Below are 24,803 nucleotides of genomic sequence, written 5' to 3'. Positions count from 1 at the left end.
CAGATGACCAGACAGATTCCTTTTGATTCCCAGAACCACCAGAGGATTGCCAGTTGGCTCCAATATCTAGCTGAAAGACTGCTGAATGCCAGCAGGTAAAATGCTTCTCTCAAAGAGAGCAAGGGTGGGTGAATTGTATACTGCAAATTGCAAAATTAGGCTAGAACGGTCACCTCAATTGTGCAATCATTTATTTATTATAGCTTGAGAGTTTGGATTCAAAACTTTATCCCAGAGGAAGGACAACAAGAGACAGAATATGCAAGACAGCTGAGAAAAAAAGATTCCTGAAGAAGAGACAGGACTGATGAATTTATAATCCACAATTGAATGATTGAAAAAACATCCAGTGAATTTGAGTCATCTGTTACAGAGGCTGAATATCATCTATTCAGATTTTCACCACATTTACCAATGTATAGATTCATAGACTTGCGGAAACATGCATTTAGGCAGAGAATTTGTTTGACACATTTTATTTTTAATCTTTCCAAATTATAGGAATTTTTTTAAAGTGGTAAAATATGCCAACATCACTCAGATAAATCATGGGGAAGGCTAATCTTCTGCATCTCATAAGAAGATTTTAACAGATGGTCAGAGACTGGGCAGGGGGCTCTCACATCAGTCTTCTGAGATATCATGAAGAATTTTATACAGAAGGAGCACTATTGCAACAACGTGCCATCAAAAGATACCTTAACACAATGAGCATGGAAAGGTCACAATTGGGAGTGCTTATCCCCACCAGCACATGAAACTGAATGACCTGCTCAGACAGATGAAGGTTCCAAGGGATGAGGTGAGGAGAAGAGAAGGCATCAGGGGTCAGTGAATGGTTTGATGGTTTCTAGGCTCCAGTTATTGGAGATCCTGTAAATAGAGAAAGAAATGAAAGGAGGACAGAGAAAAGGAGAATATGAAGATACCCCATACCATGATAGAGGTATAGAGCATCAATAAACACAATCATAGAGAAGGCTACCAGAGTGTCATGGGTTGTTCACTGCTTGTAAGTTTGACTAGGACTCTCAATTGTTTTTAAAACTCCATTGAATGGCCAATTCCCAGTTCACTGTGGTCAGGTATTACCCTGCTTACCTCCCAATCTCAGACAGCTATCCCACACAGGTGATGAAAGTATAAATGTGGGCTGGAGAGGCTAATTAACCCACCTGGGTGCACCTGGAGGGTCTGCCAGACCTAATTAATGATGAAACCCAGCTGGGCAGAGGCTTTGTGGTGCTATAAGCAGAGGAAGTTTAGTGCAGAAGGGGCTTTCCTGGTAGTAGCAAGTGAAGAGCGCTGTAGGGAACAAAGAAGTTCCTTGACGGGTGAGGAGACAGCCCAAGGAAAGGCTTGGTAGGAAAGTGGCAGTAAGGAGTCTGGTGAAGTGAACCCTGATGGCCTTTCCTAGAGTCCCTGGACTGGAACTCAATGCAGAGGGCAGGCCTCAGTTCGCCTACCTGCCACCCAGAGAAGGTAGTGTGAAACCCTTGACATAAGGGGGCAAAGACTTTTGACAGCCCTCAAGGAGTGTATGGACCACTGGGCCTATAACTGAGGGCAACAGACCAAATGGAGGGATCTGATGTTTCTGTTGGACTTTCTGCCCCTCTGGAAGGGGTGGCACTGAACATGTCCTGGGCAAAGGGCTGAGTCATGAGAAAAGAGACATAGCACTGCAAGGCCGGAACAGCTGTGGGTAGAGGGTGCTAAAAAAGGAGAACCTACTATGCCACATCCAGCTGTGAGGAGGCAATCCAGTGCTGAGTGCAGTCTTCTACAAATGGTATTATCAGGACTCCATGTTTCTTGGGTAGAAGTAAACCACCGGTTGCGATGGCAGTGTCCTAAGACTCCATGATGATGTATTTCCCTATTCCACTTTATAGAGACCCCTTGGAAGCAGAAATCTCTTCCCTTACTAAAAAATAAATAAATCCATCTTTCTCCATCATACATGTATAAGGTCTTATTCTGGGCTGCTCAAGAGTGGCTTACTGACTTTTGGCCCAAGAGGAATGAGGAGGTTGAGGCCTTTGTTTTGAGTTATAGACACAGGTGTAAGGATTCATATGGACTCTACAACTGGATACAGTTTTGTGTAATATGAGATAGAACAAATCTAACACCCTGCTGCCTTGAATAAGCCACTCTAATAACATTGTCTGGACTAGAGGAATCCTCCCAATTGACTGTCCTACATTCTGAAGATGTAGGATTGCTCCAAACTGTTAAAGCTATTACAGAACAAAAACCTAACACAAGGTATACTGCTCATACCTCAGTGCTTAAGTCGCATTGGAAAAGGAGATAAAATGTCAAAGAAACAGAGAACTAAGTCCTGAATGTACAATAGCTGCCCATCTGCCAAACTGCCACAAATTTCAGAGACATGAATGGGGGTGTGTGTTTCCCATTGCAGGAGAAAAATCAGTGACACAGAGTCTGTGTGTCTTCTCCATGTAATCTGATTTAGTTACACCAGTCCTGGAACAGAGGTGGTCACAAATGACAAATAATCAATCTCTTTCAGAAATCTCAGTCTGAATAACAGTGTCAGATTCCCAGGGTGCAACTCTGCCCCAAGAATGACCTCTACTTAAAGGGACTTAGGTAGAGAGTAAAGTCAGCTGTTCTTCAACAGCTCTGACAGTCAATGTTTCTTCAAAGACTGGAAGCTGTGCTCATGCTAGTAAATAACTTGTAAAACTATGTGCAGCAGTGCCACCTAGTGATTCCCACCAGAACAATGCTTTCAGGGGTGCCACAAGTCACTGAATGGGGCTAATAAGACACCACCACTGTTCTCCATTTGAATGAGAGCTGCAAATATCATCTACCCTACACTTGCATCACACCAGCAAGAAAACTATTGTCAGTCAATGAAGCATATTATAGTAGAATTCCCTACCTTAAGATCAATTTGTACAACACTCAGGCTTCGATAGCTCTAGTAAAATAAGTCACTAGAGAGAGATGCATGCATCAGAAATGTACAGAAGCCAAATCTCCATCTTGCTAAGACAGAATGAATCCCGCTAGGCATTTTTCATGTGGAAGCCAGGTCACTCCAATTATTAGTATTATCTCTAACTGACACACCCACAAGCCATAACTTTTTTACCTGAACTCAAATGGCTCTTCAACATTGCTGTGAATTTTTCCCCTAACTTTGGAATTTACTTATTTTTTTACCCCAAAAATTCCAATCCAGTTCCTAAAATCAAAATTGCCCCAGTGATCAGTGAGAATAAGCAAAAATGCCATGCAACAGTCGGAAATGGCTTATGGAAAGTAAGATTTGACTAAGCTGAATGATCTCTAGAAGAAATAAATTACTATAAACAAAACTCTACTGTGATTTCTATAACTTTACTACTCATAGGCCAAATCCTGCAGTTCTTGTTCAGACAGAGGCCCAAAATGAGCAGTTGACATCAATGTAGTTGTGTATAGTAACTATGGTTCTGACAGAACTGTGCAGAAGCCCTTTCTGGGCCAGTATAATGCAGCAGACCGTATGAACACTTTCCATTTTCACAAGTTCTGAATGATCACGAAGCAGACAAGTGTCAGAGTGAAGCAAAAGACCAAGTGGTTTGTGCCTGGTCACTCATCTCTAACTCATGACGACAAAGCGTATTTCATATTCTCTGTAGCAGATAGTTCAATCTGAGATTATTAATGCCTACATTTCCAGGCGCCGCGTGGGACTCTAGCTGAACCACTCCCGTTGATGTTAATGGGAACCACATAACTAAAACCCTTTGAAAGGGCCTGGGATTAGTGCCACCACCAACCTCACATTCTCTCCTTCCATGAGACATCCACAGCACCATGCAAACCTGCAAGAAATACTTGCAAAAACCTGCAAGTGGGCCAGCAGCCTCCACTTAGCTAAAGGGAATGGACCCTTTAAGATGTCCTCAGCCGGCACTGGGTGACAACCTTTGGCTTACAAACAAGGTCAATCAAAAGGAGGCAGGGTGAAGGAGCTTGGGAACATGAGCTCTGCCCACCCACAAGAGAGAAAACGGCTGGCATGAGGTAGTGCAGTGGACACAGAAGGAATAACAAGAGGGCCCTGTAGCATATACCTAGTAAGAGGGAGGGATGTGCAAAGAAGCGCATTTATTTAAGGTGTAAGTTCCAAAGGGAAATCCAGCTGACGAGGGGGAGACATAAAGGAAGGTAAGCTATTAGCTCATTTCTAGCAAGAACCATGTTTGAGCACAATTCAAAAGAAAGGTGCCAACCTGTTTTCCTTATCTACATTAGACACAGGGGGCTGCTATCTGCAGCAGCCTCGCTGCACAGTTGTCCCAGCACTGCAGGCAGGATCCAAAAATATTTATTTTAAAGAGGGAGGGAGGAAGAGACAAGAGAGTCCCCTCATCCTGTCATCTTGAGGTTTGTGTAACTCCTCACATTCAGAATTTCAGATTCACCAGCTTGGGACCTATCCAATGTAGTTTGTTTTCTTTTATATTTACTCACCCAGGAAATATCAGCTCCCTTGGAAAAGCACCAAGAAGCAGAATGAAATTCCCCATAGAGAAAACAAGACACACAATCTACTACAGTTTTAAACAAACACATATGAGGCAATCCAAGCTGTTGATAATGATAATCTAGTCTTTGCCATGCAACCAAAAACCTGGAAGTCCCAAAAAACTATTTTTTCCTTTAGGCCATAGAAGTGCTACCACATACATTCTAGCTTTACAGCAAAGGTCTCACCTTTCTGTTGTTTGTTCCCAGTTCCCAGTTTCAGACTGAGCAAATAGACTGAAATGTCACTCTCAGTTCTGGCCCTGAATAAGCTAAATAAATGAACCCCCTTCTCAAACCTCGACCCATCTAAATTTCATAGGGGGAGGAATATAGCTCTAATACTGATCACTCCCTCTAACTTTTCATAATGGTGTGTTATTACCTCCCCTTCAAGGCAATGATTTTCATTGCTTTGTTTTGAACAGCGTACAAAGAAGACTTAACATTAGGGGTAGGAAGGGGCAAAGAGAAGATACACATGCACAGACTGAGGTACACAATATTCTTAAGGTCCAACTCAGAAATTCAGCTATTACCCTGTGCTGTCCTATCCTTTTCTGGAGGAGGCGTCACTTCTTTGAAATTTTGGTAATTTTTCCACAGTGAGGGCAGGGAATATTGCATGGGGGTTTTTATTGTTGTTGTTTTTAAAAGTGCCTCTTCCAGGAACAGCAGCCTGATCCTATCTCAATACGATACCTTTTCAGAGATCTATTGGAGCCTTACTCATACTGCAGCTAGCTCAAGAAGTGCCATAGGAGGGTGCAATTAGGATCGACTGCTGTCAGAAAAACCTATCTTGGGGGCCAAGGTTTTCAAGCTTTGATGGCTAACTTTAGGCACCTCACTTGAGGTATGGGAACCTCCAGCTCCCATAGACGCTGCAGATGCTCAGCACACTGTCTTAAACACTTCTCCCCCACCCCCGCACAATTTTCTTTAAATGTTCAATTTTAAAATCACAGGTTTGAAAGTGTTGGCAGGACTTAAGACCACCTCACCAGCTCCCTCTCCTTTCATTCTCCCTCAGGGACCTCTTTACAAATCTCAGGTCTACCAATAAATTCTGGGATGACTCAAACTGTGCAGAGCAAGGTGCAGTGTCTTGATTAGAGATCCCTCCCTCTTGGAGCAGAGGGAGTTCATTCTGAATTAAGGATCTCTGGAACTCACTGGACTATTAGAACAAAACCAACCAACTGGAATGAAATGATGTGTGGCCTGAACCTTCAGCCAAAACTGGAAACAAACACAGAACTTTGACATTTACAAAATAAGAAAAAAATGTGTTCATTGTTTGTAGAGGTCTTTCTTGCTGACCTGGCATTAGCTGCAACTCTCCCAAAAGTATAGTGTGGTTCCCAGCTGAAACCCAATGTCCTTTTCTCATAGGGATTTCTAGGCTGAAGAAGTCTGAGCTTTAGGATGCTTCTCAGGTCCCAGATTGTGCCACACCAAGACCAAAACACAAAGTCTCTAGCATGTCTTGCATTACACTCTCACCAGGTTGGTCTTCTATGTCTTTAAACCCCAATCTAGTGGCCTATATCTACACCAAGAAGTTAGTGTAGAAACAGCTGGAGAGTCTCAGACCATGTCTACACAGAAAATTAGGTTTCTCAGAGGTGTGAAAAATCCACACTCTTGCATGATATAGTTAAGCCAATGTAAGTACCTGCATATACCGTGTTAGGTCGATGGAAGAATCTTCCTTTGGCCTACGTACCACCTTTCAGAGAGGGGGATTACCTATGCCAATGGGAGGTGTTTACATTGCAGCGGCTTGAAGTTTTAAGTGTGGACAAGCTCCCTCTGGTTTCTGGAGCCAGGCCGAGGGACGTACTGGCCGCCGCTTCCTGCATCCCCCATTGGCCTGGAGCAGCGAACCGTGGCCAGTGGGAGCCGCGATCGGCCAGACCTGCGGACGCAGCAGGTAAACAAACCGGCCCGGCCCGCCAGGGGCTTTCCCTACACAAGCGGCATCCCAAGTTTGGGAAACACCAATCCAAGGTCTTTCTTGATAAATAACTAAGCCAGCCCAAGCCCCCACCCAGAAATCTGGGAAAACTAAACACCCTCCTGGGTGCCCTTAACAGGTAGAACTTCCCCACTGGCAAGTATTTAGGGTCTGTGTAGATTCAAACAAACAAAATCTTTACTGGGGAAAGGGAACAGTCGTAAAATTGGGAAAACACAACAACAAAATATATATTTAAAACACAACAGCAAATAAAGAGTAAAACCCACTCCCTTTCCCAGTAACTTCGACAATTGTTCATTTAACTGCCTTCCCACCTGCTCATGACAATGTCCCACAGGTACCATCTCACCCATCTACCAAATCCCACTCATGGTTTGGATCAGTGAGTCAATAACCCACGTGTCTCTTTGTAGGCCTCTCTCCAGTACCAAGGAAGCAGCTTGCTAGTCTCACGCGGAAGTGCCATTACCTAACCCAGTTTAGTGATTCAGCTTTATATAAGGTGCTGGGTGAGCAGAGCCTTGCCAGAATCCACTCAGCTCTGCGGCTGTGCTCTGTTGTCCCTCACTGTGGAGTCCCTGCTGGAGAGGAGCCAAGAGCACCTGAGACTTTTGAGCAGAATCCTGGATGCCTGGGAATGAGCTCTTTCCTCTCCTTAGGAGCCCACTACCCTCTGCAAAATCTATGTTCACATATTATTATGGCCACTAACCAGTGTCACTAAGAGAATTGTGAGTAGCTGGCTATGTACGTGAAGCTCTATTCAGCAGCACTTGTCATAGAGGAAGTAGAGAGCTTTTTCCCCTCTGGAGCATCGAGCCATAGGCCTTACACTTTATTATTTTTAAAAAGGTGACTGCTCATGGGTGTAGGACATTTGATGTTAGATGTATTACAGGCAAAGGTAATACAGACTCGATCCTAAAAAAGTAGCGAACCATGTTGTTACCACTGTGTATGACACTATGGTGCCCTCGGTGCTTTACAGATAGGCATGAAGATAACAAGAGCCCTGTCCCTAACAACTTATAATATCACATTGCATTCAAACTCTGTGTCACATGTGGGAGGTGTCGGATAGTCCATTTCTGAGACAGGGAGGTGTTAAATGTAGAAACCTTTATAGGTTGGATAAGACAGTGGTTCTCAACCAAGGGTTTGGGGCCTCCTGAGGGGCCACAAGCAGGTTTCAGGGGAGCGCACTAAGCAGGGCCAATGTTAGACTTGCTGGAGCCCGGGGCAGAAAGCCAAAGTGCCGCTGTGCAGGGCTGACTCCTGGGGCCCTGAACCCTGCCACCTGAGTCTTAAGCCGAAGCCTGAGCAACGTAGTTTTGTGGGCGCCCTGGTGGTGTGGGGCCCGGGCAGTTGTCCTGCTTGCTACCCTCTAACGCTGGCCCTGGCTTTTATATGCAGAAAAACAGTTGTTGTGGCACTAGTTTTTATAGCATGTTGGGAGAGGAGGGGGCTCAGAAAGAAAAAGGCTGAGACTCCCTGGGATAAGAGACAGATTAATGCCTATCCACAGATGTTTGTCAGGATATGCGACTATCTGGCTATAAATAATGAATTGCTGCTCTGGTAGAGGCAGGGAAAGAGGTCTCATTCCTTTTCAGATTCTCAACTAGGATTTAGTTGGACTGGCCTTGGAAAAATTCTTGTCAGTTTCAAACCACAGCACTCCACATTTTATTTGATCAGGGACATACACACAGTTCTTCTTCCTGCTACACTAGTAAATTCACCCACACTGCTGCTCACAGGATTCAATCTTGGGTTTCTGAAGCAGGGATGAACAGACTTTAGTGCTGTCTACAGACTGCAGTTAAAGCCATTTCCAGCTCCCATTCATCTGTGCCTATTGCGGACATGTGTTTTCAGCAATGGGTAACATTTTCCTTTGGGATTTGAGGAAAAACCAACACTGCATTTTTGAACAGATGCTCTTGTTATTTTGGTAGGGAACAGCAGTTCCACTACAAGAAAGTGATTATGGGATGTGACATTTCCACTCTGAAAATCCCATTTCTAGGAAAGGGTCCAAGTCTCTTCATAATCCTTCCTGGCACACACCTGACAGCTTTACAGGACCCTGTTTTCTTGTGTATCACTAAACTTTCTACTATATTTTCTCCAGTTTACAGGAGAATGAAAAATGCAAGTAGGACTCCTAAGTAAGGGAAGATTATAAAAGCCTGTTGCTACCAAAGTCAAGGAGGGCAATAAGATTATTTAGAGTAAAGGAAGGGAAGGACTAAAGTCTAGTGGGTAGAGCAAAGAACTAGATGTCTGTACTCCTGGGGTCCAGTCTAAAACCTGCTACTAATTTGCTGTGTAAGTTTAGGCAGGCACTTAACCTCTCTGTGCCTCAATCTTTCCATCTGTAAAATAGGGATACTATTTACACACCTCACAGGGAGACTGTGAAGCTGAATTCATAATTCTGGAGGGCTTAGGAGACACTTACATTTTACTGCATAAGCCTGCGAGTACTGTCTCTCAGTCAGGGGAGACATCCACAAACAAAGGCCCTTCTGATACTAGGCTGCATTTTGGACTCTTTGTTTCACAGCATACAAACAAATTAGATAATAAACCTTCTTGCTAGAAGGTTGTAACATGACACTACTTTATTGCAGTATAGCCCTTCTGATACCAGGCTGCATTTTGGACTCTTTGTTTCACAGCATACAAACAAATTAGATAATAAACCTTCTTGCTAGAAGGTTGTAACATGACACTACTTTTATACAGAATGCACACGAACCACAAAACAGGAGTTCAGTTCTCTGCTGGGAGCCCAGGGAGAAAGGACTGTGTCTCTGGAGGGCTGAGAGAACTGCTAGCACCCTGGATAGAGCAGTGCTGCTAGCAGGGACCGGGGGAGCGAGAGACAGCTCCTGGCTGGCTGCTGGGGTTTGCAGGTGGTGGCCCTGAGGCAAGGGCAAAAAGGATGCTGGGGCCAGGAGGAAGTGGCCAGACAATTTGCTGCAGTAGCCACTAAGGGAAGTGGCTGAACAGCAGACTGCAGGTCCCCTGGAATGGGGGAGCACAGTGTGTGGCATGGCCGGAGGGCTGTGTCGCTGAAGAGGACACTGCGGTCCTTGGAGAGATGTGGGTCCTAGAGCAAGAGTGATGGCAGCAAGGCATGACCCGAAGAGGGCGCACTAACACACAGAGCGAATTCTCAATACAGCCAGGCAGGAGGCGCCAGAGTGGTGAGTGAGCCCCGTTACAGCGGGTCTGCACAACTGGCTGTAGATGTGGAAGCAGTCACATGTTCTTCACCAGCCTGCTGGACTGTTAGGCAGGCCATCCCCCCAAGTATGCATCAATCAAAGCAGCCGCAGCAGAGGCACGATAAGATCAGCAGTCTCATTACAGAGGCCCTTGGTATCCCCCCACCACCTGGCCAGCTTCACAGCTGCAGACTAATGTATTTTGATACCTAGTCTCAAGCAGATTGCATAATTGTACCATGAAGTCACTGTCCCTCCTCTCCCCCACATTCGATTTTCTCTGGAGGAAGAAATTACAGAATAAACATGGGCACGCCGACGACCATCAGGCAGAACAACAAGGCTCTCCGGCTTCTACAGAGAACAACAGAACTGGTTTTCATTTATCTGTAAGCGTTTTCCAGCTTACAAACAAATGCTTGTTCCCAGACGCACAAACAGAGGCTATTTTCGAACAGTTACTCACTGAACACTACAGCTGTCCATGATATAATCAGCAGCTCTTTAACAGCAACATAATCAGCATCTGTACAACATTTCACATCACAATTTGTATTTGTGTACAGTGCAAGTACAGATACACTAAACCAAAATCCCAGAACTGAACATCTATGTTATTTGGAGAAGCTCAGATGAGGAACCAAAACTTCAGCATCTCTAGCATCATTTAGAGATGGGTCTTGACTGTAAACTACTATATAAACATGATATTTGGGCAGAATTTTCAGGAATAGTCACAGATTTTGGCTGCCAATTTTAGACACCTTGGGCCTGATTTTTAGAGAGGATGAGCACCTGTAGGTCTTATTTACTTTAGTAGGACATGTAGATGCTCATTGCTTTGAATATAAGAACCAAGGTATCACGATGGGCTCCCAAAAATGGAGGCACCCTGAATCTTTCATAAAAGCAACTTCAGCAACCATAGCAAAATGCAACGATGTTTTACTTCTTCGGGATTGTCCTATATATATATAGACCTTTTCATATGCATCTAACAAAACTCCTATTCTTCACCAAGACAGCTCAACAATATAGTAGCTTTCACTTTACTATACAGCCTTTACCCTCTAGCTAAGAGCAAGAGCAGAAAGGAGAAGACCCAGCAAATAAAGGGAGATTTACTGACCTAATTTTACTGCTATAACTCCACATAAACACTCCCGTTCCAGTATAAGAATGCTTTTTCCGGGTTTACCTTAAACCCCTTCAAAAAATGATGTAAGCTAAACCAGGAAAAGGCATTCTTATTCCAGAATAAGAGGGTCCTTACAGGGAGTCATAGCACTATAATTATACCAGTATAGTTATGCTGGCAGATTTCCCTATGTAGACAAATCTGAAGCACCCTGGAGGGGGCAACAGTAGACCTATTGGTGAGACCATGCCTGGAATACTGGTCATTTCTGGATCCCTTTGTTATAGGGGAGAAACTGACAAATTGGAAATAGTTCTGAGAAGAGCAACAAAAATTGAGATGGATGGGAGATTAAATACATATAGTTTCGCTAAGCAAAAAGACAAGGGGCTGGGGAAACATTCTACCATTTTGTTTTGTTGGCCTTTGTGACAGGAACCAAAGTTTTCCCTCTGTGTTTGGAAAGAGACTAGCTCATTATGTGCACTACTGCAATCTATATAAATACTTGATGGTACAACAGGTAGTAATGGGATGAAGTTAAGAGACAAAGTTTAGACTGGATATTAGCAGAATATTCCTGCAGTGAGAGCTATTAGGTTGTTGAATAGTCTCCCAAGGCAAGTGTGGAAGCCCCAATACTGGAAACATTTATAAACTAGAGAAAACACTAGTACAAGTGTACAATATAGATAAGAGTTCTGCACTGGCAGAGAAGTGGACTAGATCTGTGGTTCTCAACTTTTCCTCCATACTGCAACCCCATGTTACAATTTGAAGGTTCAGAATCCACTCCTCTTCCTAAATCTATCCAGGAAGAAAAAGGATGTTGAGAACCCTTGGTGCAGTGGGTCTTTCCCACTTCTGGATTAATGTATTACATTAGAAGCAGAATTTCCAAATCCATTCTTAGAGGGTGGGGGAGGACAGGACTTTTAACTAGCAAACAAGATCTGTATTAAAAGCAGAAATCTGTCTCTCATTAGTAGCTCACACAAACTAGTGTTACCCTATGGTATAAACTTCCAGGGTCATACAATAAGTTCAGTGCAGATGCAAATAGTCTTTGCTCACTGTTTTTTCCTCTCATCTTTACACAAACTTTTGACAGCTATAAAGAAGCTACAATATACGTAAGATAACAGACACCATGGAGAGGTGGAGTTCACAAAAACAACTGTTGTCTTCTCATAGATTTTTTTCTAAGTCCCAAAATTAATGGCTGATCCTTGGGAAAACTAGTTCTTGTGTGACCGTAAATGCAATAGGTTCAAACCCTATTAGGGCTGGGAATTGCTGAAGTGTGCATTGCTTTCTTTAGAGAGGTTCTGTGGTTTGGATGCAAAATGCCATATCAAACAAGATCCTACCTTCATACAAAGCCGCCATCCTGTTTTTCCCCACTTTTTGAAGCAAATGCAATGCCAAGTGCTCTCATTCGGAAAAAATAAAAAAAATTAATGCCTCAGAAAGAGAAACAAAGGCATCATTTAAAGAGTCTCCTCAGGCAAATAATCATGAATTTGATGGGAGCACCATAAATAACAAAAGTAAACTGTTGTAATGAAGAGTTCAAGATGCCATGATCATTTGCTTCAGGGCTTTAATAGGTCAATATAGGTTCTTTTCCTACTAGACTGAGCTCCAATTAACAAAATTTATACAACACACCATAGAAAAATGTAATAGTAAACGATATGGCTGGTGGAAATTGGTGGGGGTGGAGAAGGAACTCTCAGAAGGTCAATCTGGTTTTCATTTTCTAGAAACTGAACAGGCCAAAGCAGCTCAAATTAAAGAGTAAGGGAACATGGTCAGAATGTGTTTGAACTTCTCAGCAACAAAGAAAAATGTACACCAACCAAAACCTATAGAGTTGCAGTAAAAGAATCTTGTTTGTAGTCCAGTATAGGTCAATATATGCTGTGTATGTCCACGAAGATACATTTGGATAGGTTGTTTGTTTGTTTGTTTTTAAAAAGTAGTTTTTTGTTATGGAAGTCATTTCTTAAAAGAAAATTCAAATCACTAATCCACATACTTCTCCACTGTCCAAAATTTAAAATAAAAAAAATTATCAAAGCAGAAACAGACTACCTGGGTAAGTCTCTTTCAAGCCTTTACCACATAGTCAACAAAACACCCACCCACTCTGTTTCATGGCCAAAAAAGGTTTTGAGCTTTAAAAAATAATCCACAGCTATACACACATAAAAGTGCCTTGCAAATCAATAAAGGCTGGTTTGAGCTTGGATTTCTTTTTCAACCACATGAAGCGATTGTTCCTCATCACGGCACTTTGGAGGTTTCACATGTTGGGTGTTTATGTTGTAAAACCATATGGAGAAGAAAACATTCCACATGTGAAAGCTCATCTGCAAACATTCCATCTCACCACTTGCACCACAGAATCATTACTGTGCCCCCTCAGATACTCTTGTTGTCATTCAAGGAAACAAGTTCAAGGTAAGGAAATAGGGATGAGGGGCCCTTACAGAGAGGACATTTATAATGATTCTTTAATACTTTCAAACACAATTTTGGAAATAATGTTTTGTTTATAACTACATTTGAAAATTCACTAGGTATCCAAAAATCTGTTATAGTTCAGATGGTGGGAGTATAAATGACAGCTCTTTTCTCTACCTCACTGTGCCTGGGCTAATCGCTTCTTGTGTGTGCTGTAAAGGGAAATTTACAAGACTCCTGCTCTGCCAGGACTTCAGAGAGCAGGATGCTTGTAAATTTCACTTTACAGCTTAGACACAAGGACAGACTATTTTGGGCGGGGGTAGGGAGAGAGAGAGATGGAAAATGAGGAAGCCTCAGGGGCACTGCAGCCAGAGGAAAAACTGACATTGAATTTGTTATTATAGGGTCCCAACCAGAGAGCAGTTTATTTTTCCTAATAAATCTGCTTTGCAGATGCCCTTTCTTCTCTCCCTTTCAAGTTACCAGGAACCTTGGAATAAGTTACTGTTACTTTTAGAAGCAAGTCAAAACCTTCAGCCTACCAGGCTTGATATCGTCAAGGCCAGCCTTAAAAACAAACAGCTACATGGGGCCCTGAAACTCAAACAGGCAGGTCTTAACTCCATTTGAAAACACAACTCCCAGTCAGTCAGATACCCTCTCCCCACCACACATATGCACAGACCTATGCTGTTGGCAGCAGACCAGAGGACTAGCAACTCATGGCTTGATCCTCAGTTCCAGCAGCTTGAGGTCCCACATATTATGCAAACCCTGAAAATTATCCCTTTAAAAGGGCCTGAACTATCACTCTGGGCTGAAGAGTTTGGTAACCGAAGCAGCTCGGAGCCCTGCTAAGTGGAACATGTACAGGCAATTAACCCAGGAGGGCTCTTGCCCATCAGGTAAATTGCCAGTCCCTTACTTATCTTCAATCAGTCCACTTTAGAAAGACACCCTTAACTCTGCATTAGCTCTGAATGGAGACCCATGTTCCCTTTTGGTCTGATGTTGCAATCTGGTAGCTAATAAAAAGAATGAGAAGAAAATTGGATGAAAATGCAGACAGAGTAACAGGTTATGGCTGATTCATCAATTTCTTGCATCTAATTAACTTGCCTTTGTTTGGAGCTTTGATTCCCACCCACACCTTATACTTAAGAAGTAATGGTGATCCACATGCTCCCCAAAACTATGGGCTTCTCTTAGTTTAATTAGATATTTGTAAAGCTCTTTGAAATCCTAAAATAAAGGTGCCGTGAAAGCAAAGTATTAATGACTGTTCTGCCATTAAAGGTCTCCACCTAACACTGAGTACAGATGCAGGGCTGAGTGCCCCACTTCTTCAGTGTCCCTCTACTAACAATAGTCAGCAGCACCTACAGCCTGATCCCAACTCACTGACATCCAGGAGAGGACTGTAATTGACTTCAGTGGGCTTTGGAACTGGCTCCTAGAAAGAAAAGAAGCACACAAAGGGAACGTGGCTTTTTCGTCTCACACTTCTTCTTCTTCTTCTTAGCATATGTGCAATGTGCCTCAGGTGGCACATGACCAGGATTTATCACCAAATTTGGTCCGCTGGTTGGATCATTAGCTTCCCTGGCTTGGGCCGGGTACTGACGGGGACTGCAACGTGAATGCTGATCCATGCGCCCCCACCACACACACACACACCACTTGGATCACTTCTCACTATGTTTCATGTATGTTTTATTGGGGATGGAATGAGTAGGGATGCACCTTATTGCAGAATGCTAGACTAGACAATTCACTACTACAAGCTTTAACAAGGATTAAGGTGTTCTCAGATGGAGTCTAAGTGATTTCAAGAGATGAAGGTACTAGTAAATAATTTGACAGGATAACTTTTGTATAACTAGTCTACACATAACTCAAGATGCTATAGACCCACCAGTAATATTCAAGGACTTGTCCAAGCAGAAAATAATTTTGTTCTATTAGCACCTTTCATACTCAAGGCACAGCCTAACCCCTTCCTCCCATCTAATTAAGACTCAAGTACTAATTATAGGCAGCAATATCAGTAAAATTGACATTTAATGTTTAGTGTTCATAGTCCTAAGGAGCCAATGCAGAGCCATGTACTACTGCAGCATTTTAGCTTTGAAAAAAATTCCTACAGGGCTTTAAAAATTCACAAGTTAAACCATAGTAGCAGAGCAATCATATAGGCAAATAAGGTATGCTCAACATGGAAAAAGACATAGGAGGGGGGATCTGAGAACAGTCTTCAAGTATGTTAAGGAATATTCTAAAAAGGATGGTGATCAACTGGTCTTCATGGCCACTGAAAGTAGAACAAGAAGTAATTGACTTAATCTGTAGCAAGGAGATTTAGATTAGCTATTAGAAAGTTTTTCCTAACTTTAAGGATAATTAAGTACTGGAATAGGTCACCAACGGAGGTTGTGGAATCCCAGTCATTGGAGGCTTTTCAGAACAGATTTGATAAACACCTTTCAGGGTTGGTCGAGGTACTTTGTTCTGCCTCAGCATGGGAGGGGATGGGATGGACTAGAGGATTTCTCGAGGTCCCCACCAGCCTTACATTCTGTGATTCTAGGAGGTGCTATGCTAGACCTAGTCATTGTTCCATTTAGGCCAGTGTTTGGTATCCATCTTCTGGTAGTATTTGGCACCCAATATTTTAAAGGCAAAACAAAAACCTTAATGCCCCCATGTCTGTCATGTGAAAGAAGAAGAAAAAAAAAACCACACACTACTATTATTTCTTGGTTACCACAGGAGAAGAGAAAGAGTCCCCTTCTCTTTTCAGATAGTGCTATGGGATCATTTGCTTCAAGCTGGACAACTACCAGAGAGTCAGAAAGGACTTTGGTTACAGTTTTCATCCCAAGGACAGTTTGTATCTCCAGTGGCGCAGGACCCCATTAACTTCTATAATGTAAGTGATTCCATATAATTTCATGATTCCTCCACTGCTAAGTTACATTCCTTGGCCTCTTGATCTACATCAGGGTCTTGGTGGGAAAAAAAAAATCATGGTCCAACTCTAAAGAGAGTCCCGTGTGATATGCAAGACTTGAAGTCAACTTTGCAAGTCTTTCCCATTTTCTGCCTCTTCAATGCTTAAAACGTTTTTGGATCACATTGTTGATCAGTGAGATGTTAAAGAGAAAGAACTAGACTCAAAATATTCTCTCACACATAAAAGTGCCAGGAACTAGGCATGCAAACTCCAGGGTCTTATTTCTTCAGAACCTCCACATGAACTTTATCCTCTAAGAGAAAACCTCCCTATATTATTCTAATTGAAATACCAGTCAGACCAGTGGCAAGATGCAGACTAACATGAATGAAAAATAAGAGTTCAATGACCTAAATCAATTATGTTTTAAGGGCACTGATTTGGACTCAGTAGGAAATATTTTAGACAGGAAAAAAGAACTAAATGGGATCATTCATTGAACTGACCTGGAAATGAAGCAGAAATTTTGTAAATAAGAAGTTCATTGCAAACCAGTTGTATATATCAGTTGGAGTGGGTTAAAAAAAGCAGAGATTATATAACAAATGAAATAATGGTCCAAATTTGTGGTGTACAGAAGTGAACAGTATAGTAAAAGTTACCACTGCCACAACAAAACAAGTGTTACACATTCCATTCCTGAAGATGGACAGTATAGAAAAATTGACTTCCAAATATAAACAAGTCGTTAATAGGGACTTTGAAACCATACATTTTGATTAATCAAGACAACCCACATTCGTTGTGTATATGCAAAAATAAGTGATTTAATTTACAAGGAGTTGAGAGGAAAATTTAAAATTTAAGAAGCAACTACAGGAGATCAGAATCAAATACTGTAGCTAGAATATTTTATTAAATTAATTATATGTACACACTAAGATTGGGGTAATCAAGTTTCTGGCTTTAGGATGTTATGGAATTCCCCCTGTGGATTTGGGAAGCAGGACAATACTCCAGACCTGTATGTTAGCTACCAAGATAGGCTGGGTATCCCAATACTCCATGCAGCAAATACGAGCCAATGCAATGCTAGCAGATTTGAGAGTATTGTAAACAAAGAGGAAAGCTACTGCAGTAAAAATATTACCAGTTTTATTTAAACTTTATAATATTCTATTCCTACTACACAGTTGCACAGATAATGGAGAGATTAATGGTCCTTAAGCTCATTGCTAGTGAAATCTTTAGCCTCTTTGAAGATGTCTTGTCTCAGCTGGCAACCAGTCTTTTGTGTATTTCTAAAGTTCTCTGTACTCATGCAGTGACTAATAAAGTAATAATTATATGAAACTGAAAAGCCAGTTAAAGTGTCACTAAAATAACTCAGCATACACCTAGAGAGACAAGGTGGGTGAAGTAATATCTTTTATTGGAACAACTTCTGTCGGTGAGAGAGCTTACAGAGCTCTTCTCAGGTCTGGGAAATGTACTCAGTATCACAGCTAAATACAAGGCAGAACAGAATACACCTGGCTGAAAACCAGATTAGTAGTAGTAGCCCTATTCTTTATCACTTCCACTATCCAATAGTTAGCTGTTATTTTAGCTAGGGGCATTCCTGGAGTACAGGACACATCAGGAGATACTTGAATGAGCTACCTATTTTTCCTACTGCAGTGGTTGCATTGCAATAAACTTTAACTATTGTGCATTCTTTTAAGTGTTTCAGGTTTTATATACTCTACTGTCTAAGGTGAATATTTTGCTGCTCCAGTTGCATAATTTACTAATTCAGATGCATGCTTGGTTGATCTGGCAGGATGCTGTAGTTCAGTAGTTGAGATTCCGGATCCATTGCCAATTGTCGAGCACGCTTTGTTGATCAGCTGCAGACTTTAATAGCTGAAATTTCATACACTTTACTAATCAGGCCACATTCTTTGCTAATTGGGGTGCATATTTTAGTAGTTGAACTTTTTCATACTTGACTGGTCTTGGGAAGGATTCTGCTCCCACTGAAGACTACGGCAAAATTCCCACTGGTTTCAATGGGGGCGGGATCAAGTCCCTAGCTAGAGAGTCTGGGATAGCAGAAGACCGCTTTCACTTTTTTTTTTTTTTTTAATTAAACACTCTTTTTGAATGCAGCAAGCGAATAGCAGTATATCATAGGAGGGTTTATGTTTGGATAAATAGAGATCTTCTCTTTCAGGATTTTATTACCAGAACTGTACTTCACACAGAATAGGAATTTTGACTGCCCTGCTATCTGTTTGGCTTCAAAGTTATATTTTCTCCAGGATAAACAATCCATTGATCTTCAGATCTTGTTCCACTTGCTGTAGACAAACAGGAACAACAATCTCCACCACGTCTTCAGTTTATCCTTCATTTGATCTTTAACTTATTTTTTTCTTGTTAATGTAGTGCTTGGTTCACATTCCTGGAGACAGAATTCTATGTATCCACAAATCAGATACAGGCTTCAAACAGTCTAAGTTTCTCCACATGGGTTTGCCAATGTGCCTCAACTTTGACCTGGACAGAGCACCTCCAAGGGTGAAAGGGCAGTTCAGTCTCTCTGGCCCACACAATCCTTGACCTCTGTACTGAAACCAACATGGGGACCAGTTAGTATCAATTTTGGTCATAATTTTTAATGATGTGAACTAGACGCCACCTAACAACAATTCATTTCTTGCAGGATATTATACAGTTTCCAGATGGAAAGAGTTTTTCTCTCTGCTAACCTGAATTGGATTTGAACCATCAGCCTAGAGGAAATCTACAAGTCCCACTCTTTAAGAATCCGAATCCAACCAAAAAGGATAAAAAACAATGAGACTTCCTGTTTGAGGACCATAGCACAATCCTTGATAATACCAAGCAAGCTCAGCTATCTCACATACACACATGCTGCAAGACAGTTTTCAAAGGCCTGTGCTGAGATTCCATTACAGGATGCCAGCTGAGGTTAGTGAGACTTGAATAGATGCATAGCTATTGTTCTGAAGAAAATTATCCTGTACTGTCATGCAAATTTACAGACTATATGCGATCAAAAAAGGTAAGTTGACTTCACAAGATGTAATATCTATGCAGGAAGCTGCAACTGGATTCAGTGTGCTGCCATTAAAAAGGGGGCTTCTTTAAAAATCAGTACATAGCTAGGTTAAACACCTGAAAGGAAATCAAACTGCTAGATTTCAAAGCGTGTGAACAATGGAAGTTGATCAGCAAAGCTGTTTTCCATCTACCAAAATATACAAACATTCTTCCATGCCCCACCCACACGCAGAAGCATGTAACTCAGCTAACACTAATTCCATCTAATATATGGAAGAAATTACAATGCCAAACTAGTTCAGAAATATGTAAAAAAAAAAATCAGACAACTAGTGAATTATGCAGCTCATTAAGAGAAGCATGCAGTTGGACCAGAGAGGTATGCATCCACATTAACAAAACAGATAATAAACTATGTACCTTGTTTAGTAAATGATGCAATTCCATATGAGTATCCAATTAATTTTTACAGAACAATAACTACCATACATTAGTTATCTTGCTATAAAATCCTATTAGAGAGTGTAGAGACAAAGCATCTGTTAGGTGAGTCAATGCTATACCCTCCCACCCATGGTTAACCAGGCAAGGTCAATCCTGTGGTAAAATTAAGGTGCCTTATCTCTACTGGGATTTTACAGCGGGCTAGCTAACATGTGTTAGTTATCCTAAATTTAAAAAGCAGAATTTTTTTAAGTAGTGAAGACAGAGCTTTACATGCAACTTTTCTTATAACAAAGTGGTTGGGACAGAGGATGAAGATTCCACACTATTCCTGCTCCTACTGAAGTCAAGGGCAAAAGTCTTGTTGACTTCAGTGGGACCAGGATTGCCTATTATTTCATCAAAATGGTTAGTGACCATTTCTTGTGCAAATGACTGTACATTGGAAAAGGATATGTACATATTCAAGCTCCCCCAAGGAACCAGAGAACTGATGCTTTTCTGGCCCTACCTATTTAATATATCCCAGTGTCCCTTTAGGGGAGGTGCCACACATAGCCAGTCACATTGTTTAAACCCTGTTCATATTCTGGATTTTATGCACACAATTAGGGAAGTAATAATAGATAGCAAGGCAAGTGATTACACCAGGCTACCCATATGTCTCAAGGGCTTTATAAAGCACTAAATCAAAGGGTAGGTTAATTCTACTGGTTAGGTTCCGTTATTTCTATTGTAAACTTCATTTCATGTTATTGCTTTTATATGTTTGGGGCTATTTTTTTGGTAACTGTGTGTGTGTGTGTGTGTGTGTGTGTGTGTGTGTGTGTGTGTGTGTGTGTGTGTGTGTGTGTAATACCCTCACAATCCAGAGTCTGCATTAGCCAAATTATTTTTTCTGGCCTATTTTATACACAATATATTATCATAAACTAGTAATCCTTCTCCTCAAGTCATCTCCAAACTATAGATAAGGGGAAACTGTATGAAATATCTGAATCCTCAGCCTTAAGGCTTGTGTACCTGGGAGATTTTTCTAGTTATACTTACTATTATTCTAGTTATAATGAAACCACTATAATTTCTGCATGTGGACACACTTATTCCAAAATACAAGTGACTTTTTGCAGTTCACTTAAACCCATCCAAAGTGACAAACTAAACTGGAAAGAGGCACTCTTATTTTAGAATAACTCCTGATGGGGAATTATACAGGTGTAACTATAGCAGTTTAAATTCATACCCTACCTTATGTAAACAAACCCTTACTGTTTCCTGCACTCTTCAGCCTGCTAAGGCACAAATATGGGATATAAATACAAAAATGAGTACAAGATACATTACAGTAAGGGATTACGTTACCTTCGTATACATTGTGCTCTCTACTATCTCAAATTTCACCACTCGGCATTTCTGAGGTCAATAATTCAGACATGAAAGCAAGATATTACAAGCTAGATGTGGGCCTGGGCAAATTTGAATATAAAACAATGAATTGTTGAGAATGATAGTATTCACAGTAGAGAATACACAGTTTGAAAAGCAAGCCACATAATAGGTAAAGTCTTTGGGACAAGGACTTTTGCTTTCTATTTTTCTCTAGAGCACCAAGCATGTTTTGGGCACTACAGTAACACAAGCAAACAGAGACATCAAAATATTTTTAAAATTAACCAGAAAAAGAAGTACAATTGTGTAGTACAGTGGTTGAAACAAGTCTTTAGGCTCAGTGCTGAGCCCTGCTATGACCCCTTTGTACTGCACTGGCAATCCCGGGTTGGCAGATTGGCTCCTAGGGTGGTTGAGAGGTGAGCTAGCCCTCTGCTTGCTCTCAGCTTCAGAAAGCCACAAATGGCTCTCCTGTGTGGCACCCCCACCTCAGCAGCATGAGCGCTTGGAGTCAGAACACCAGCGTTCTAGTTCTGGCTCTGTCACACTCCTGTGACCGGGGATAACCTACAGCCTCTCTACCTCAGGTCCCCCATCTCTACAATGGGGATAACAACTCTTGATGCCATTCCAAAGGATTAGGGTGAGTAGTGCAGCTCTTGGAAATCCTTGAGGGGGCCATTTAGGGATCTGGGACAAAAATCTGTCTGGGGATTGGTCCTGGTTTGAGCAGGGGGTTGGACTAGATGACCTCCCAAGGTCCCTTCCAACCCTGTATTCTATGATTTTCTAATATGTAGTTTGATCATTAGCTTGAGAGCCCTGGGAGCTTGTACGTGGCATGACTTTTGTCTCCAAGGGCCTCTCAAGACACAGCCAAGAGCCAGGAGCTCTCGGTCAGTTTCAGAACTAATTAATTGGCTCCAGCAGTTCACTGTCATCTTACCAGTCCCTCCTACTGAGCACTAATCGGGCTTTCCAAGGACTGCACTGGCTGCAAGGTGTGAAAAGCCTATTAGATCTGAGATGTGGTCAAGCACTTCCAACTTAATTAAAAGAAAAAAAGGAACTTTTCGCACACCCCAGCGCAGTTTAGCACCGAGGCGAGGCAGTCAGATGGGGTGGGCTGGGGGAAGAGGCTGGTGTTATTACATTAGGGCAGGTCTTCACTACGGGGAGGGGGTCGATTTAAGATACGCAAATTCAGCTACGCTATTCGCGTAGCTGAATTCGACCTATCAGAGCCGACTTACCCCGCTGTGAGGACGGCGGCAAAATCGACCTCCGCGGCTGCCCGTCGACGGCGCTTACTCCCACCTCCGCTGGTGGAGTAAGAGCGTCGATTCGGGGATCGATTGTCGTGTCCCGACGAGACGCAATAATTCGATCCCCGAGAGATCGATTTCTACCCGCCGATTCAGGCAGGTAGTGTAGACCTAGCCTTACAGAAAGGGAATACGTTAAATATCCCCCATCGGTGACAAAGCCTTGACAAAGCGGCAGCGGCTTCCCCCCCCCCTCCCACCCATGGGCTCCATTTACACATCAAAGCATTTCCCTCCTCCCAGAGCCACCAATAACCCATCTAGCCCCTTTAACAACAACACCAGCCAGACATGCCCGGGCAACAGCACCTACCCACACCCGCCCCGTCCAGCGAAATCAGCCCCTGCTCCAACCCCAGACCCGCTCCCGCCCCAGCAGCCACAGAGCCGCAGGTGTACCCCCAAAGCCTGGGGGAGCGGGGAGCAGGGCAGGCCCCTAGGGGAGAGGGGAGGACCAGCCCCGTTTACCTTGCCTTTGGCACCCCATAGGCAGAGCGCCGCTGCTGTCAGGAACAGCCACCCCGAGCTGTACTGGGCGAAAGTTTTATCCATGCTGGCTGGATCCTGATGCTCTGTGCGCTGCTGCTGTTGCGTGTTGTGCGTTGGCTGCAGCGAGCGGAGGCTGGAGCAGCTGTTCCTAATACCTACCCCCCCCCCCCCAAGCCTGGACCTCCCTCCTTTTCCTCCCTGCCTCTGTCCCACTCCTCAACTCCCTCCCTCCTCCTGCGCTGTACTTCTCCCCCTCCCCCTCTCCTCCAGGGAGTCACCTGCAGCAGAGGAGGTGGAGGGGGGAAGGCTGGAAGGGGGTGGTGTTTGGGGCAAGAGAGAGAGGTCTTGCGTTTTCCTCCCCACACATTGCCCTGTGCCCCCCAAAGCAGCAGGATGGAAACGAAGCGGAATTTCAGCCTGTGAGAAACCGAGCCTGATTTTTCCAGCTCTGGGGGAGACTCACAGGGGGCTACTAGGGTTGAAAGCAGGGAGGAGGGTATCATGTATGTGGGAGAGGGAGAGAGAGAGAGATGCACGGATGTTCTCCTGCCCCCCCCCCCCCCTTGGTACACACGCGGTTCTTTGGGGGTAATTTAACTGATTGACAGTTCAGGGGTGGGGGAGCTAGGGCAATCAGATAGCAAGTGTGAAAATTGCAGACGGGGTAGGGGGTAATAGGCACCTATATAAGACAAAGCCCCTACACTTGGGACTGTCCCTATAAAATCAGGATATCTGGTCACCCTAGGGAGAGCACTAACAAATTCTGATTTGTCAATAAAACATACTTAAGAGTAGGTACAGCCACCCCAGCCAAACCAAATCCTGGTGCGCTGAGAGCCTGTTAGGGGAGGGGGTGCCTATGGACCCTGGGGCTTAGCAGGGAAAGGTATTTTTCTGGTAGGTCATTGTTGCTGTTGGGCAGAGACTCCTCTGACCCTACAAGTGCTGCCCAATTTCTGTATATGGGAATAATCTACTAACAAGGGGGTTGTGTAGATCTCGGATTGCTGATGTTCTGCTCCTTCCCTGCTCTCTGAAGTGGAATACGATGGCAAGCTCTTTGAGGAATAGGAGAATCAAGCAAGCACAAACTTTTCCATTACACCACCACACCCCTATGTTTTCTTAAAAAAAGAGAATATAAAATAGTCTTCCACCAAACACCTAGCAGCAGTAGTAACATTGCACTAGGATCTAGGGACCCGGATGATAGACCAGAATCCTATTGTGCTAGATGCTACACAAAGTAAAAAGTCAGTTCCTGCCTCCAGAAGCTTACAGTCAAGTATAAAACAAGAGGCAACAGGCAGATACAACAGAATAGATATGTGGAGCACAAAGAAACAATAAGATAAAACTGCCTGAAAAGCAGTGTTATCACACACCAGCTGCATAACCATTGTCAAATTTGTTGTAGGCATCACAGCAGAGGAGAGTTTTAAAACATATAGTGTTTTTATGTTTGAGGTAATTATTTTCTGTTTTCCACTGTATTTTCTCCTTGCTCCCATAATGCAGACAGGGTACATAAGAGCCACTAATGTAGCTAGCACAAGTAGCAGTAGCAGTGTAGACGTGGTGGCATGGACTTCAGCACTGGCTAGCAACCAGAGTACGTACCTAATATTCCTGGCAGGCTTGTACTCTGGTTGCTTGGGCAATCTGAAGTCCATGCCATCTACACTGCTATTATTATCTGTGATATCTAGATTAAAGTTAGCATAAGTAAGCCTAACCGTGCTAT

At 42.9% G+C, this 24,803-nt stretch overlaps 1 protein-coding gene across 3 annotated transcripts in view; it reads right to left on the bottom strand.

Annotated features, from left to right (window-relative positions):
- The window catches only part of LOC128824456 (uncharacterized), a 47,473-nt gene extending 24,313 nt beyond the window's left edge, over positions 1–23,160 (bottom strand). For 2 of the 3 annotated variants that reach the window (XM_054005956.1, XM_054005958.1), the window contains exon 1: positions 23,036–23,160. In XM_054005956.1, the coding sequence (XP_053861931.1) occupies positions 23,036–23,119 (84 nt within the window). In that variant the 5' untranslated portion in view covers positions 23,120–23,160. Of the gene's footprint in view, positions 1–698; positions 874–23,035 lie in introns of all 3 variants that reach the window. The other variant, XM_054005957.1, reaches the window with a different exon arrangement.
- Positions 23,161–24,803: the final 1,643 nt, after the last annotated feature.

This window comes from Malaclemys terrapin, chromosome 16 (assembly GCF_027887155.1).
Source record: "Malaclemys terrapin pileata isolate rMalTer1 chromosome 16, rMalTer1.hap1, whole genome shotgun sequence".
Classification (NCBI taxonomy): Eukaryota; Metazoa; Chordata; order Testudines; family Emydidae; genus Malaclemys; species Malaclemys terrapin.
The sequence above is the reverse complement of the archived record's forward strand: the minus strand, read 5'-3'. Positions and strand labels throughout refer to the sequence as shown.